The sequence below is a fragment of the Coturnix japonica genome, chromosome 2 (genome assembly GCF_001577835.2).
Source record: "Coturnix japonica isolate 7356 chromosome 2, Coturnix japonica 2.1, whole genome shotgun sequence".
Taxonomy (NCBI): Eukaryota; Metazoa; Chordata; class Aves; order Galliformes; family Phasianidae; genus Coturnix; species Coturnix japonica.
The window spans coordinates 87,550,815-87,567,923 of record NC_029517.1 but is presented as its reverse complement, the minus strand read 5'-3'; the positions used below and the strand labels follow the sequence as shown (position 1 = coordinate 87,567,923).

The 17,109-nt window shown below is 39.5% G+C and overlaps 1 protein-coding gene across 1 annotated transcript in view; it reads right to left on the bottom strand.

Moving 5' to 3' along the window:
* Window positions 1–17,109, bottom strand: part of SPIRE1 (spire type actin nucleation factor 1) — a 117,523-nt gene that overhangs the window by 13,014 nt on the left and 87,400 nt on the right. The window contains 3 exon segments of the mRNA XM_015855237.2: window positions 3,256–3,419; window positions 15,193–15,322; window positions 15,710–15,796. Of these exon segments, the coding sequence (XP_015710723.2) occupies window positions 3,256–3,419; window positions 15,193–15,322; window positions 15,710–15,796 (381 nt within the window).

Below are 17,109 nucleotides of genomic sequence, written 5' to 3'. Positions count from 1 at the left end.
GGATGTCCAAGCTGCATATTTTCCTGCAGCAGCTGTTTTGCATCCACAAACCAGTACAGTGCAGCTACAGAGCTCACTCAGGTACCTTTGCAGTTAAAGTGGCCCTAAAATACCACTGCAGAACTCATAAGATAACTGAATGCACTGCTCTCTAAAAGTGGTCCAACAGTGCTCACAAACCTGGAGTTCAGTGTTTAGATTCTGTAGACACCTGTAGAAAGTGAACCATTAAACCATTCAACCTGTGTAAGTCAAATTCATCTAGGTAGAAGATTACTTTTTCATTGCCAGAGGAGCTAAAAGGCGAAGATGAAGAACTAAGCAAGCCATCAATTAAAAAACATAACCATGCTGCTCTACTGCATAAGATAAAAGAGATAAAACAAGGTGAACAACTGAAAATGTCAAAAGCCTAAATATACTGCATATAAAATGGTAAAATAGTGATTATGATAGACTTCTACCTAACTGTCATATTCCAACAGAAAAAAATAGCTAAAAAACGACTATTTTTCACACCAGTTCCAGAATATGATATCTTAGATATTGCCAAGCTATGTAGCACATGGATGTCTCCATCTTTTCCTCACTTTTATGAAAGAACTCTAGCTACATCATTAGTAATGGTTGAACTCACTAATTTGTGCTATGTGTCCATCTGAGTTTTTCTGGGGGCTACTTCGGTGGTTTAGGAGCCTCAAAAAGAGAGTGAAAGAAATAGACAAAAACAGGGCAATAAATGGCTTCTCCATAGGGAAGACCTATAAGAAAGATCACAGAAGCTACACTTCTTAGATTAAAGAATGAAAGGGAATGAACTGTCAAGAAACGATGGTTAAGTATAAGCTATCAACCCAGGGAGAAAGGAAGCTAGAAGTATTTGGTTTGATACACCATCCTACTTAGACAATAGGTATTGCAAGTTTATAATTTCAAATTACTTCTGTTCACAAACTCATGCACTGAAAATGCTATTACTGACCCGTGATTAATCAAACATAGAAACAAAAAATTTAGAATGAAATCTTGTGTAGGAAGCGCTGATGAACTTTCCTACAAACTTCTTTGTATCAATACAGTAACTGTTAACTCTTGTGGCCAATGATATGACTTTTCATGTTTGAGGTTGGATAAAGCCAACACCTGGAATTCTGCACTTCTCCACTAAAAGCTGAGGAACTGTAACATTAAATTAATAATATAATAATATTATTTAAACATTATATATATTATTTATATTGTTTATAATATTAAATGTCCTGAGAACACTACAGCTTTAATAGCATCACTGTAAATGCCAGCAAATGGGTATAGGGCTATACTAGACCTTTCCCTTCACCTCTGGCTGGCAATGCTGAGTGCTGGGGTGTAGTCAGCATCCCAACACAGCTGCAAAAAGGACAAAGGGGATTCAGGAGAAAAAAGTGCATCTGCATCACAGCCTATCTGGAGCTCTGGAGCTCAGCAGTGCAGATATTTGCAGCCTGTAATTTAGGATGCAAATAGTCTTAATTTAACTCCCAATGAGTAACTCTAAATAGGTTAAGCTCAATTCAAATTGAAGGCAAAGAGGTGCCTGAAATGCTTATAGGCATACAGGACAACATACATACACACTTCAGTGTGTAACACAGAAATAAAATTCAGCAAGTTAAGATACACTAGCAGAGCATACTTCACTTTCTTCAAATCTTGTGTCCCATATGCCTTTGCCAGCTTGTTAAACTTCATCCGAACTCCCTCCATTATGTTTGTTTACACCACTTTAGTGCTGTTCCTGAAACCCTACCAGTACTCTGTTGGGCATTTTAATATTCTTAATTGCTTCACCAGCTAATTTTGTTGACTCAAACCAATACAGCATCTGCTCTCTGTGACAATTTGATGTGGCTGATTTATTCTTCACTTTATCTTTTGCTTTATGCCCCAGAGCTTTTTTCTATATGACTTTGCTTGCCTGCACAGTATTCCTAATCAATACTCATAGTCACACATTGAATTTTTCCCTCCTACAATAATCGCTTAATGTTTCCCTTTACAGAATTTTCTCTTGCTAATTTCTGCTCATTTTCCTGTGTGAGATATCATCCTGCATTAGCTTCAGGATGCACTAACCGAAAAGCTGAAAAGATTCGAGTTCAAAGTCCAGTTCTTTCATCGACAAGTCTCAATATTCCCACATTCTGCCCAGCTTTGTTAATATTAACAAAACCTCACATAGCCTCTATTGTAATTTTAAACACTGCTGAGAGATTTCAGAATGCTAATTTCTTCTGCTTTCAGTATGGATGCACCAAATTATGCACCCATACAAGTCGCCCACAGGATAACCCCAAACACAAAAAGGGTCAACTTCACATGGATAAGGAAAGTACACAAAAAGATACATTTATCTCCAATTTTATTTCTCCCCAGCCTCCTATCTCTCAGCTTAGATTCCTTTGTTAGCGCCTTGTCAGGAAACTCCACCCTCCACATTTAATACAGAGAAAGAAAGTCAGGGAAGTCTCCCTTCCCCTGGTTAAAATTAGCCTCTCTAAATAAACCCTAACTTTCCCGACAGCTTAACTTTCAGTAAGATTTGATCTCAGTAATATTACTGGGCCAAAAGACAAAAATCATTCTTGACAATGTAATAGTGGTGCTTTTCAAAATCTATACTCAATGTGGCTTTTAAGCTAGAGGGATTTTTTTAATGCTTTCTCCTTTTAATGCTTTCTAAAAATCATTAATTCTCTGTTTGAGAGAGAATAGATTCAAAGTTGCTTCCCCATCTAAGTGGTATCTGCTCATCTCTATCTGCAAACCTTTGCTGGGTGTTATTTCCTAAGCCTACGTGGCAGCCTAACCCACTGAATTCACACTGAACTGCAACCTCTCTGGCACAGCTGATTCTCTTTATTTAACAGCTGGTATGGTAGGGCTGGGTTCACATCTGATGCCTTTAATGACAGCTTCTGTATGGGTGCCAGAAGGGTGAAAAACAATTGCCTATATTCCCAAAAGCATAACTGCTACACATATACTATGGACAGATACTGGGTCTTAAAAGAAATACTGGGACTAAGGACAAGATCACCATTTAACTTTTTTAAAGAATCTTCTAATTTCTGAGATCTGATCTTGTTACTTCTGAAGCAACCACATAAAATTTGCACTGCAGTCTACACAGACACTTAGCTGACTGGTTCAGCCAATTAAGGAATAGGACTAAGTTCTGACAAACAAGAAGTAAGGTCCGTCCTGATGCTTTACCTCCGAATCTGAGCTGTCAAGTTCAGCCAATGTGGGAGCCTTCAGGAGTCTCTTCCGCTGCACTGTCACTTGTGTGGCCCCATTCTGCTTCCCTTGCAGTGCCAGGCTGCCATTTGCTACAGAACCATCCGCTGATTTCCTCCCAGCCTCAGGTGCAGAGACATCTGGCAAAAGAAACAGAACAGTCAGTGCTTGGACCTTGTGCCCTAAGTAGATCAATCTACTTTATCTCCTCAAACCTTGCTGTAAAGGCCATACACACAAAAGAAAAAAAAGAAAGGAAAAAAAAAAAGCATTGTGAAAAGCACTGTGATAGTTTTACATGTGCAATTGTTCTACTTCAGCAATACTTCGCTGAAAACTACAGGCAATGGCTTATGGTACAGAAGCAATATGAAGGAATGAAAGCAGTGGGAAAAGCAGCAGTGCAAAATACTAGAAAAACCACCCCAGACTAAACCCAGTCGACTGTAAGAACTAATTCCTGTGTTGAAAACAAAAATATTCTCCCTTCAACTTGGTCTCTAATTAACTAAGTATCAGAAGAAGGTATAGTTGTATCTGGACAAGTGAATTTCCATTGAATCTGAAGGGAACATCACACAAAAATTAAGAGGTTTAGCGTGGAGTAAGTCTAGTCATTCCTGTGAGGACAGAATTGTACTTTATTCTGCAGTACACAGAAGAGGAATGAGAATGAGCTAAATAACCAGCACTCATCAAAAATATGTATAGTTCACAGGTTTGTGTGGTCATTTGTATTAAAAATATGTCTGTGAAGTTAAATGTTCATGTAGCAGCTGAAACACGGAGCTGCTGTTCTGTTTTCATCTGCATGTGTTTTACAAGGATGCAACTCCACCAAATAAATTACTCAGAGTTTCTGACTGTGTGCAGTGAGGATGTATCTCTGGCAATTTAAGCTCAGGGTCTGCCATGCTTAGCCTAGCTTAGCTTAGACAGTAAGATAATGACCTAGGCTTTGATATTTTAGGGGAGCTTAGAGTTTGGTCTGATAATTCAGCTTTATCCCTGTAAAAGTACAAAGTACAGTATTCTGATCTGAAGAAAATTACATTGGAGGGAGAAAGAAGAGAAGCTTTTAATCTCCTATTTGCATGTATGCCTAAGCATCTGGTCTTTCTACAAATGCATTCTTCTACCCATGTAATTACATGACTCCTTCCCCAGACTTGTAATAACAAAGTACCTCCAGGTATTTTAGGGTTAGGGTAATGAAGTGTTATTATTCCCATTTTTACACACGGTGACATGGAAGGTCAAATGACTCATACCTTAGGTTACCAGGAGGACTGTGGCAGAGAAATGATACAGTCCAGATATTCCCAGTGCCAACAATGCAAGTACTCACACATCACCTGGAGTCACTTGCAGCATTGCTCTGGTTTAAGTAGAGATGATCACTGCTGCCACAACACAGTTTGCATTGATCAAAGCTGTTCTTGCAAAAATTAATTTAAAACTACATGGTATAGACAAAGCCTTAGTTGCTGTATTAGGTCAGTTTTACAACATTCTTACCAGAGCAGCTACTTAAAGCAATAATAAGAAGAATAAGTTAAATGAATATGCATTTAAAATAATTGATTAGGTCACTGTTAAATGCTGAAAACAGAGAGAAAGGGCAGCAGACATATTACTGTTCCTCAATAAATCATATCTTCAACTGGGAATGCAAGAAAAGGGGATTATTTGGATTATTAAAGCCACGGTGACATTCCAAGCCTGTGAATCTGTGTACTACAGCATTATTACTGCCTTCAGGTCCTCCCTACAAAGAGCTGCAATCAAAGACTTAGACTCCCTAACCCTTAGTTCCTATCTTCAAAGGCTTTGCTAATGGCTATCCCGACTAGCATTACGGCTTCTAGGTCATGTTTTTCTCCCCTCCTAGATTTTTGTGAGTACAGCATGGGTGTCCTCCACATCAAATGCATTCCTACTGGAACGACTGCTTCGTGCAATTCCAGAAAGCGACAGCAGGAAAAGAAAAATCAAACTGCCTCTCCTCCCTGTTGCCAACCAGCTGAAGAAGCTTAGGGTTTTCCCATATGAACAAGAGAAAAACCTTTGATCTATCTCTTTATCGCACAGGGCAGTTCCTGAATAGACAAGCCAAAGTATTAGCCCCAGCACCAGGAACATGGCAGCCAAAAGTGACACTGTTATTGCCCTCTCCAAAAAAGAAAACACTCAATAGAGCTGGGGAAAGGGACTAGGAAGAAACATCCACCAGACATCCCCTAGCATTACAGGATGTGATGTTAGAGAACTGGATATCGGAGATCCATGACATAAATTGTTCTTCATAGTTATTCTTTCTGTTTGCTTGGTTTGTTTTCTAAGAACTTATGCTCCAGAAATGGAAATTTACGATCCATTTTAGCGGTAATTTATATAGTCAACTACTATCTACACAGCCTAAACAATGTTTCTGTTTCTGCTCTCATATGCATGAGTTGTTCAGAAACATACTGTTTTTGTCTGCTTGAACTACCAGAGAAGCTTTAAGTGAACCTAGAAGACGACCACAGTATTTGTTCTGAAGGGCTCTTCAGTGGGAAATATCATTTACCACCACAAGAAAGGGGAGCGTTTTTACAATTTTCACTTTACCCAAAAGGTAAAACTAAAAGAAAACAACAACAAAACATTCACTTATAACATTTTTTTGGACAACAGTGCTTTAGTTCAGTTTATCACTCCTGCACTTACAGTACTGGATATACACGAAAAGATGGGTTATCGTAGTTTAAAGGAAGGATAGTATAAATTCAGCTCCTTACATCAGATTTCAGCAATAATAATATTGTATAATAATTTGTTCCAAAATTAAAAACTGATTTTTTTAGCTCGTATAGAAAAAAAAAACATCATGACTTTGTATAAGCTCTTTTAGTGATGCACTCAGGCAGCAGAAACATTGTAGGGCAAATAGGAATATATGACTACAAATAAGATAAAACTATTTAGGATACATAAGTCAGAAACAATGAATAGTCAGGTGCCTATAAAAAGAAGTAAGACAGAAGAAATTAACAGAAAAATTCACTGAAGCAAAAAGTAAATTAGTCTGTTTAAAATGAACAGCAGTTTGACAGTCTCTAGTTTCACAGAATGCCTACATGTTTTGAAGATGATTCAACTGATATTAAAAAACAAACAACAAAAATTGATGTGAGCCTGGAATTCAGATTTTATTGGAGAATCAGATCCACTGTGAGTGTATCATTTCTCCATATTTTCAGGCAGTGAATACAATGAACAGTACCTGCAAATTGCATTAACATTTGGTTTCTTCGGAGATTCTTCTGAGCTATCGCTACAACAGGAAATGATGCAATATCATCTCTTAGACTTGATTACTTATCTTTCTGTCAGCCTTCCCTAACTAGCCTTTTAAGAAGGGAGAGAAAAAACGCTCTAGGATAATATGAAATTTGGCTTGATTTACATTACGTGTCTCTAACAAAACAAAGAATAAGCAGACCACAGATTACACACTAACTACAGCAGCCATGTAACCATGCCGTCTGCTCCCAAACAGCTCTCCCTGGAAAACAATGTCAACAGAAACTTGAATTTGATTCTATACAGCAAATGTGCTCTCCAACGTTATCATTTTTACACCAGATTTGAAAGAAGACTAAAATGGATGCAGAATTAATGCTTGTTTACGTTCTGCTAGTTACAATGGTGGATGGTGAGGTGGGTTGAGAAATGCCTGACTGGCAGAGCTCAGATTGTTGTGATCAATTGGATAGAGTCTGGTTGGAGGCCTGTAACTAGTGGCGTTCCCCAAGGGTTGGTGCCGGGTCTGATCTTGTTTAACATCAGCGACCTGAATAATGGGATAGAGTCTACCTTCAGCAAGTTTGCTGATGATACAAAGCTGGGAGAGGTGGATGACAGCTGAAGGCTGTGTGCCATTCAACAAGACTTGGACAGACTGGAGTGTTGGGCAGGGAGGAACCTGATGAGGTTCAACAAAAGCAAGTGTAGAGTCCTGCACCTGGGAGAAATAAGCACATACATCAGTACAGGTCAGGGATGACCTGCTGGAGAGAGTTCTGCAGAGAAGGACCTAGGATCCCAGTGGACAACAGGTTGGACATGAGCTAGCAGTGTGCTGGCTTCTTGTGGCCAGGAAGGCCAATGCAATCCTGGGGTGTATTAAAAAGAGCCTGGCTAGCAGGTTGAGGGAGGTGATCCTCCCCCTCTGCTCTACCTCGCTGAGGCCACATCTGAAACCTCATGTCCAATTCTGGCCTCCTCTGTTATAAAAAAAAAACACAGGGATCTTCTAGAAGGAGTCCAGTGGAGGGAGACAAAGATGATGAAAGGCCTGGAGCACCTCCTGTATGAGGACAGGCTGAGAGATTTGGGGCTGTTCAGCCTGAAGAATGGAAGACTGAGAGAGGGTTTGATCAATGTTTATAAATATCTAAAGTGCAGGAGGCAATTGGATGAGGCCAGACTCTTTTCAGTGGTGTGTAGTGATAGGACAAGGAGCAATGGCCAAAAACTGGAACAAAAGAAGTTCCACACAAATATGTGGAAGAACTTCTTTATGGTAAGGGTGACAGTGCACTGGACCAGGCTGCCCAGAGAGGGGGGGGAGTCTCCCTCTATGGAGATATTCAAGACTTGTATGGATACCTTCCTGTGCAACCTACTGTAAGGTACCTGCTTTAGCAGGGGGGTTGGACTTGACGATCTCCAGAGGTCTCTTCCAAACTCTGCAATTCTGTGGTTCTCTATAATATACTGGGAAATATTATATAATGAATAGAAGTAACAGACGTGTGATGTTCCTTTTAATGGACTGGGCTGGTGAAGTCCAGGACATGAGAACTAATAAATCTAAACCAAGCAATCAGACTTTTGCTGGCATTTGCATCACAGTCATTATTGTATTATCTAAATTAAGAGATTATTGGGACTTGCTGGAGTTCCCTCCTCCACAAAGAAGGATCTGAGGCATATGTTGTGTAAAACCAACAGTAATGCAAATTAACTCACAGAGTTGGAAACGACGTGAAGTTTTGGTTTAAAAGCTTCAGTTTCCTTTTTCTTCTCTCTCTTCTCCTCTGTTCCCAGAGGAACAAACTGTGGCTTCAATATTCAAAGCAGGTGCGCATATGGCTTTGAGGTAAGAACTTGAGTGGTAAGGGAATTAGTGGTTGGTCTTTTGAGCCATATTCAATGCAGTCCATAGAAATAAGGATGCTTTTAAGTTATTTTTCCATAAGAGGAAGGAAACAGCCACTGCCTGTCCTGGTCCCTAGCCAATATTGAAATACATCTCAGATTACTGTCATCATATGTGCTTGCTCCCTCTGCTCACTAGCAGGAACATGCACTCCTTTCATCCCCAGGCTGACAGTGACATGGAGATAGGTGGACAGTGTGACACACCAGCTTCACCAGCCTGGTGCCAGAAAAAGTTGCATACAGTGAGCGTAACAAAGCACTGAGCCTGTCTGTTAGCACTTAGAAGAAAACAATTCTGATTTTCAGCAGGTCTGTGGTTTTGTGACAGCAATTCATTCAAGCTGAGAGCAATGAAAGCAGTGAAAGATCAATTGTGTGGAAAAAGTGACCAGAAAATGAAAGCACAGCCCAAAAAAAAAGAAAAAGCATACAAAATAACAGCACTCAAAACAAAACTCCAGGTTATCTGCTTACTGCTTAAATCCCAGCCCATCCAATTCATTTGTACTGCTCATCTGGTGCCTCACATCCAGCTAACTGGGAGGTTTTAATCATTCGGAACTAACTTCTAAAGGTGATTTATCAGACCACTCAGTCACACAATATGATGCTACTTGCTGAGAACCACATGACTTGGGAAAAAAAAAAAAAAAGGGAAAAAAAGCAACCAAAGAAACCAACCCAATCACATTTAGAAGATGGACAAAGAAAACGAGAAGAGTTCTTCAGTGGTCAGTCAAAAAGCGCAATTCCAAGTACAGTACAGATTGCTATGCAGTTACTTCTTCAAAGTAAAGATATAATGGTAATGAACTGATTATGAATGGAGTATTAATGAGGTATTTTTTGGATTTGAACAAATGAGGATGCCTTGGGATTCTTAGAAACAAAAAGCAAAAGAAGAAGCAGACACACAAAGAAGGACGGATATGAAATTTCTCTCCCATTGACGACAGGCACATTCAGTTTTATAGTCTTAAAACTAAAGCAACTTACAACTTCAGGCATATCTGAAATTCGTAAGAGTACTTTCTGAAATCTGGAGTATGACTGCTCACGCTGTTATCTGCCCCTGGGGGACACTTCAGCTTTCAGCAGAGTAAAGCATGACACCAAGTGCATGCATAATTTGGAGCCCACCAGACAGCTGCAGTAGCTGCACAATACGCTGTCAGCACAGGCTTTCACAAAAGGCCTGAGCTGGATTAACAGCTTGCCACTGCCTGTGACAGGGAAAGCCTGTTCCTTCCTCCCATCCACCCATGCTCATTATCTGTCATCAGCTAGCTCCATGATCAGATAGCAAGCAGGTTTAAAACAGTGAAATAGCAGAAAGCCGACCTCACAAAAATATTTGTGTCTAGTTTATATCATAGAATCATAAGGTTGGAAAGTACCTACAAGATCATCTAGTCTAACTGTCTGTTTATATGAACTGAATCAGTTTATCTTCTGAATAAATGAGCATAGATGAGGAAGGGGAAAAGGCATGCTTGGGGGGGGGGAGAGAAAGGAGAAAGAGCCCCCTCCTCTGTCTTGGCAATGGCAAGCTGTTTGCTTGGCTCAGCCATGATGTGGAGCCACATTCAGAAATTCACTGGTAGACTTCACTTCTATATTACAAAGCTATTGTATTTGATTGTATCATGGTAACCAAAATAACATCGTTTTTTGTTGTTTTGATGGGGGTTTTTTTGTGGTTTTTTTTTTGTTTTTTTTTTTTTTGTATCGTTTCAATCAGATTATGCCTTTCTAAAGGGAAAGGAGGTTAGAGGATGGGTTGAGAAACAGAGGAAGAAAGCACTGCACAAGCCCTGGATGAGGTGTTTCCTCATGTGACTGGAAAGAGGTAGGAGAAGGACATAGCTGGTGTTGCTTCTTCACAAAATGAGAGCATGGATTTATTTGGTGGTTTTTGTGTGTTTTTTTTTTTTTTTTTTCTTTTCAGGAGATACCCAGGGGAAATTAGCTAAGAGCTAGCACAGTAGAATTCCTCAGTGAACAAATCTTTGAGGCTAATATGAAATACCAATAGCCTCAATGACAGTGCTTGGGCTTGAGCACCCTTGAAAGTTAGTGCACAAGAGGGAGGACCTAATTTATTGTACAGCTAGCAGGCACAAACTCTCTTAAGTAGAACATGTTTGTACAGCCACTGCATGCCCTAACTAATGGCCCACTAAGAAAAGCCTATATATTTGGTATTAGATGGTTGATAAAGGATCAGCTATTGAATTCCTCTATGTCGGTTGTTAACAGCAAAACTTTGCAAGTTACTTTGTCAACGTGCAAAGCAGGAAGGTTCAGTCTCTTTTGAGCAAGTGTCTTTGATCTAATAACTCTCAAAATATTTACTTAAAGATACTCAGTACAATTGACAGCTCCTTTCCAGATTAGTAGCGTAGTCCATTAAATCTAGAAAGGCAGAAGAGTTCAAAACTAGTTTTTGGGTACTCATGAGAAATGAAGTCTTGCAGAAAATAGTCTAGTCAGAAAGTGCCACCAAGGTCAGATTAATAAATAATAAGCAAACCAGACTTGAAGGTGACAGTCTTTTAAGAATCTGGAATAGCTCCAGGCTACCTTAGGAAGGTTATTTATTTAAATAGAAAGCCAGCACTTTACTTCAGATGAAATACAGCTGTGTCCTGTATGTAGGTACACTTTCATAGCAGAGGAAATGTAGGTATTAACACAGGTATTTCATCTTAACTTTTATTTTCACTGACCACACCTTGGAAGAATCCCTTCAAGTTTCTTTCTTACATGGGAATTCAACAAACAGATGGAACAAATTTCACAATAAGCACAATGACCACGTCAGGTGTTGCTGCACCTTTTTACCTGACAAGTCAAAACTGTAAGACATGCTAAGTGGCCGCATTGCTGTAAAAAAGAAATAAAAGACAACAAAAAGAAAATGATTCAGCTGTTAGAAAAGCAGAGGGGTAATGAGAACCAAAGATTTAATTTCACTTCTGGCATTTTGGATTCTGTTGCCTGAATCCAAAATGTATCAGATAATATTGCTTTACTGTAGTAAAGCTTCAAGTCTGAAAACTACAGCAACCTTAAGTTGGACTTGCAAACAGAGCAAGAATAAGGATACTTGTATAACTGTAGAACCAGATTTTTGGAATTAATATGGAATACCAAAACAAGAAGCAAGTATCTTAATACCACAGTATTTTCAACCAAAATGCTACAAAAGAAAGAAAGGAGAGGGAAAAAGAGAGACAGGAGAGAAAGAAAGAACTGAAAAAAGCTCCAAGTACAAAGCCACATTTCACACAGGTTTCAGTGACCTGAAATAAATATTTCTAATTTTTTTTCAGCGTAATCTCCAATGATTATAATTAAACTAATAAAGAGGGACACCCAAGTTCAGCTTGAGCAGTTGTTTCCTTGAATAGGAAAGAAAAAAAGGCCTAACAGCAGTGCGATTTGTGCTGATTTTTGTCCTTTTAAAAAACCTTAGGTGGATTTAGCCTTTAAAATGTATCCAAATTTTCCTCTTCTCTCGGGGCCTCCTTGATAAGAAACGGTTCAATGTTCTTTATTTCTGGAACATCTACATACCAATAGCTTTGTTCCTTAAAATAACAAAAAACTGCACATGAAATTGCAATCTCTGGATATAAAAAAATCACACGGCACAGCTGTTGAACCTTCCTCCAGCCCTTTGGTCTGTCTGCAGTCCCAGCCCCAAATGCACACAAACCACTGCTGTGCTCAGCCTACCCCTATTTCAAGTTACACGGCGTCATTCAGGGAGTAGGCACTCGATATATTCTCAACTGAAACCAAAATTTCAGAACACTGATGTAGATAAGCAGGCCAGGCCCAGCTACAAGAATGTACCAGAACACATCAAAACTGCCGTCAGCTTATCTGTGATACTTGTGGATGACAAACACACATGGCAGCACGAAGGGGTCTGTCAGCCACATACACTGCTGTGTTAAAACATGTTGAAAAGAAGGTTGTGCTGGGACAACCTTTGCTCACAAGTGTAAATTTAGGCAGGGAACACAGTAGGTGGCTGATACTGAGCCAAACTTAGGAGTCAGGGCATTTTTCCTGTAGTTCATCACCAAGACAACGTCAGCCACAGACAGCAGTCACAGAAAAAGCATCTAATTTGCTGTCCAAAGGAAACATAAAGGCAAATACATGTTAAAGCATACGGGTTTGATCACCTAATGCTGAGTCATAACTGAAGGCTGATGAAATGTGTGTGAAATAAAGTTTTCTCCAAGCTCCATGAGCACAACTTGCTGAAGTCATAAATCCAAGCTTTCAATTCAAAGGGCACATACCTCAAAACTACACTTGTCTTGATAGCTTACTCAGATGATGTGTTAATGCCATTCAAAAACTTACTCAGATTCCTCTCCCCATTGTCTCCCTTTGTGACTGCAGTTACCAGGATTACATTATCATTCCCAAAGAAGTTTTAGGACCAGCTGCAGCCCACGTGCACAGCCTCCAGGATGGCACTTTGTTCCAGCTGCTCTCTCTGCTCAGTGGCAATTCACGATGGAGAAGATCTTACCTGTGTTGTGCGGAGCAAGGGAGCAAAGCCTGTGGCTGCTGGGAAGCATATGCCACGAGTCCACTGATACTGCAGAGGAGGAACTGCAGAGTACAGCCCTCTTCCCTCAGTACCAGTGTGAGTATGTGCTTGACTGCTATAAAGTGAACAGCAAATAACTCTGGGTAATGTGGAACGTACCATATACTCCTGTATATTTCACTTTAATGCTCCATTTCTGTCTTTTTAATAACAACAAATATTTCTGTCCAGATGGTGTAAGTGTCCTAAATTGTGTTTCTACTTAGATTTGTAATCCTTAAATCTTTTTGCCTCACATTTCACTATACTAAATTACATTTAACCGCCACCCAAACTGTATGGCAGATCTATTTGTAACATACGGAAGGTCACTAGCACTATTTCATCCTCAATTCTGCAGGAATGTATTTTATTCTAAGAAGATCTTTGGGCAAAACAATAATTTCAATGTGACAAAACCCCAAACTTCACATTTCAACAAAATAACGATTATTTTCAAGTTCCTTCTTCTTTTTTTTTCTTTCCTATGCCAACAGCAAATTAAGCATTTACATGATTCCACATTAAAATAACTAAATCTTCAAAACTATGTCCAGAAAGAAAAATCCTCATGCATCCCCTTTTACACCTCCAGTAATATGACATTTAATCTAAACAATTCATTGGACTGAAGGGATATTACCACAGTCCCAAAACATAAAGAATTCCTTCATTTGTAAAAGGAGAAGAATTGGTGAAAGACAGATATTCCTCACTGGAGCACATATTCTAAAATCAACTCAGTAGTCCCAACCAGGAATATCCTAAAATCCACAACTGCTTTAGGAAATGTTCACTAAATGGGTTTGATGTAGAAAATTGCAGAGTATAAATAAATAAATCAGATTTGCTGCCCCTGACAGGGCACAGAGAACATGTAAAATACTGAAGTTAAACGCTGGAAAGAAAAGCAAAGAATCGTTTCACAGTTTTACAAGCTTCGTGCATTTGGAAAAATGTCTATAGCTATTAGAAACATTGGTTGACATAGCAGGCATTAATTGAATACAAAGCAGAAGCTAGAAGGCCCAATGAAACTACATTCAAAACATCATGCATTTAAGACTGCACCCAAGCATTCACCAAACTATCAAGCACTTCAAAGAACAATGCAACAAAATGACTAATGGAACTATTTTTCTCCAGAGACAATGGCTCGTCGCAATCTACTTGAATCTAAATCAGTGCCTTTAAGCACATGTGGCAGGCACAAAAATTCCACATATGTGGATTATTTCATGCTTTTTCAACCATTAGATGCCACTTTTGCTCTTCAAAAATCCAGCTAGCTCAGTTTTACTAATGCAGTTCAATACTGAGCTTTTAAAGTAAAGTGTGCCACAATGTAAGGCTGCATTTGCCGTGCTTTTGTCAATGTCAGAACCATTGAACTAGTGCAAATGGATGGTTGTTGGAAAGTGTAGTATTTGTATTTTATAGCAGGGTGTTGAATACACATGGCAGAAATGAGCTGCTCTGCAGAATGAGTCTTCATTGTTTGTCCACTGAAAATACGCAAGCACATGCTCTGTGACTTATGAAATGAAATAAAGATTTAAAATAGAAGCAATGCTTTCAGCACACAAATAAAAGCAGATTCTAGAATTGTAGAAGGAAATCAATGCTTTCAGCAAACTAAAGAAAAGCAGATTTTCAACTAGAGTGAGGAAAATGATGATGCTAATAACAGGAAACAAAGAGAAGAAAATTAATTAAAAACAGACATGTAAAGAACACTTAAGGATATGCAAGGAATATTGCACTGGGGAGAACCAACATCCATTCCAGTCTGATGAAATCTAACACACACTCTCATATCCAACAAGCAATATAATGGTATTCCATTTATCTCACACATTAAAAACACAGTGGGATCAAGCTGAACCATACAGTACCCTATTTTTAAACATAATCTAGTATAAAGACTATAGAGCCCTAGAAAAGCCTTCTGGTTCTTTATTCTGAAAGAACAAGAGTTATTTTTATCTTCAGTGACATCCACACAGATATTGCTACATAGATATTGGTGCTTCTTATGTGGAAAGTGCTCTGTGAAAGTTGCTGGTAAAAACTAGCAGTGTGCTTACCCAGCCTGCTCCGCCTTATCTCATCTGGTGAGACTGGACGCAGCTTTCTCTCAGCCTTGATTTCCTCCAGTATCCTCTCATGAAGGCTACGTGGCCGTGGTGGAGTTGGTTTCAGTTTTCTTGCAGAGGCCTTGGAAAATAAAGACAATTATATTTTCATAAGACAGTGCTTCCTCGAAAGTATATGTCATGATTTTTATTTTATTTTAATTAAAAAAAAATAAATAAATAAATGGCATTTTAATTTATTGTTTTATGTGTACTCTTTTGAAAAACTCACAGAAACTGGAAACACAATTGAATTTTTTCCTGACTCAGATAAAGGGCTGACGACAGGAGCAGCTGCTGGTTGGTGCGAGGTTATCACACGCTGCTCTTCAAGAAACCACATTCTACATCCACAGTTCAGTACTTCTGAAAGCCCATGTCAGAAACTATATTTAACGTGTTCCCTGGACACAGACATTCTTTACAAAGCCATATTTTTGTTAGGAAAGAAGAACGTTGGATTACATACAGGATTTAATGGAGGTCGCGATCGAATGAAATCCAGGATTATTTCATGGGCGCTCTTTTTTAATCGAGGTGGAATGTCACCATTGACCTGGAAAGGAGAAAGTGAAAAAAAAAAAGATATATTTTCATGTCTTGCATTCGTATTTCTGCAGATGATGAGACCAGCTGAAACCTCAGGACACCCCTGACAGAGCCTACAGTGTTCTGACACCTGCACCAGACATAAAAGCCCACCGGTTTTAACAGTACAAAAATCCATATGCAGAACAGAGGTGAGAAAAGTCTTACTAGATCACAGCTTTTCAGCTTTGTAGATAGCTGTAGCTATGGAATAACAACAGTTGCAGCAGCATCAGTGAGCAATACTTAGACTGCAGTCACAGCTATAAGAGAATGCAGACAAAGCTTGTGCATCATTTGGAGGAAAAGGCACCAACTTTTTTTAGCATTTGAGCCATGGCTCTCTGACATCCACTGCACAGTCTCTAACCCTCAGTTCTTAGATTCTGATGCTCTTCAAGAGGTTTTCTTGGTCTCCTTATAATCTCCCAAGCTCTACTATGAAAACAAAGCCTGCAGCCGAGTGCAAAGTGTTGCACTTGGATTACGACAGTCCCAGATATGCACACAGAATGAGAGAAGAACTCACAGAGAGCAGCCCTGCAGTCTGATAGTAACAGGACATAGGGGAATGGCTTTAAACTAAAAAAGAGGAAGAAATTCTTTACCTAGAGGGCAGTGAGGTGCTGGCACAGCTGCCTATAGAAGCTGTGGTGTCCCATCTCTGGAGGCGCTCAAGGCCAGCCTCCTGTTGGATGGGGCCCTGGGCAGCTGGGCTGCTGTGTGGCAGCTGTGATGAAGTCAGGGGGCTGGGGATAGATGGGCTTTAAGGTCCCTTCTGACCAAAGGGATTGTATGATTTGCTTTTAGCAATGTTTGAAAAATTAGCTCCCTTTGTTTTTTGTGTTCACCAAATTTCTCTGCAGTTCTGGACGTGAGAAGTTGTCCTGGTGTGGTTATCCCAGCAGGAGAGAGATCCTCTGGGCATGTTTCACGTCTGCCTCTCCATATGCACATTAAAATATTAGTCAAGAGTAAAGCAGAGTTTGCCAATATGTCTACGAGGTAAATTAACTAGAATGTTATGGCACTGAAGTACAGATATGAGACCAGAAGAGAGGATGTGTGGGAAGTTTTCTCATTCATTTATATTTTTCTGAAGAGACAGACATTTCTTCCTCACATACCTCATTTAGGAGGTAAGAACACATATAGCTCATCACAGGAGACAGCCATTCACTACACATACATATATATATATAGCTTATATATTCCCCCCGTACTCAGCTCTGGTGAGGCCGCACCTCAAGTACTGTGTCCAGTTTTGGGCCCCTCACTGCA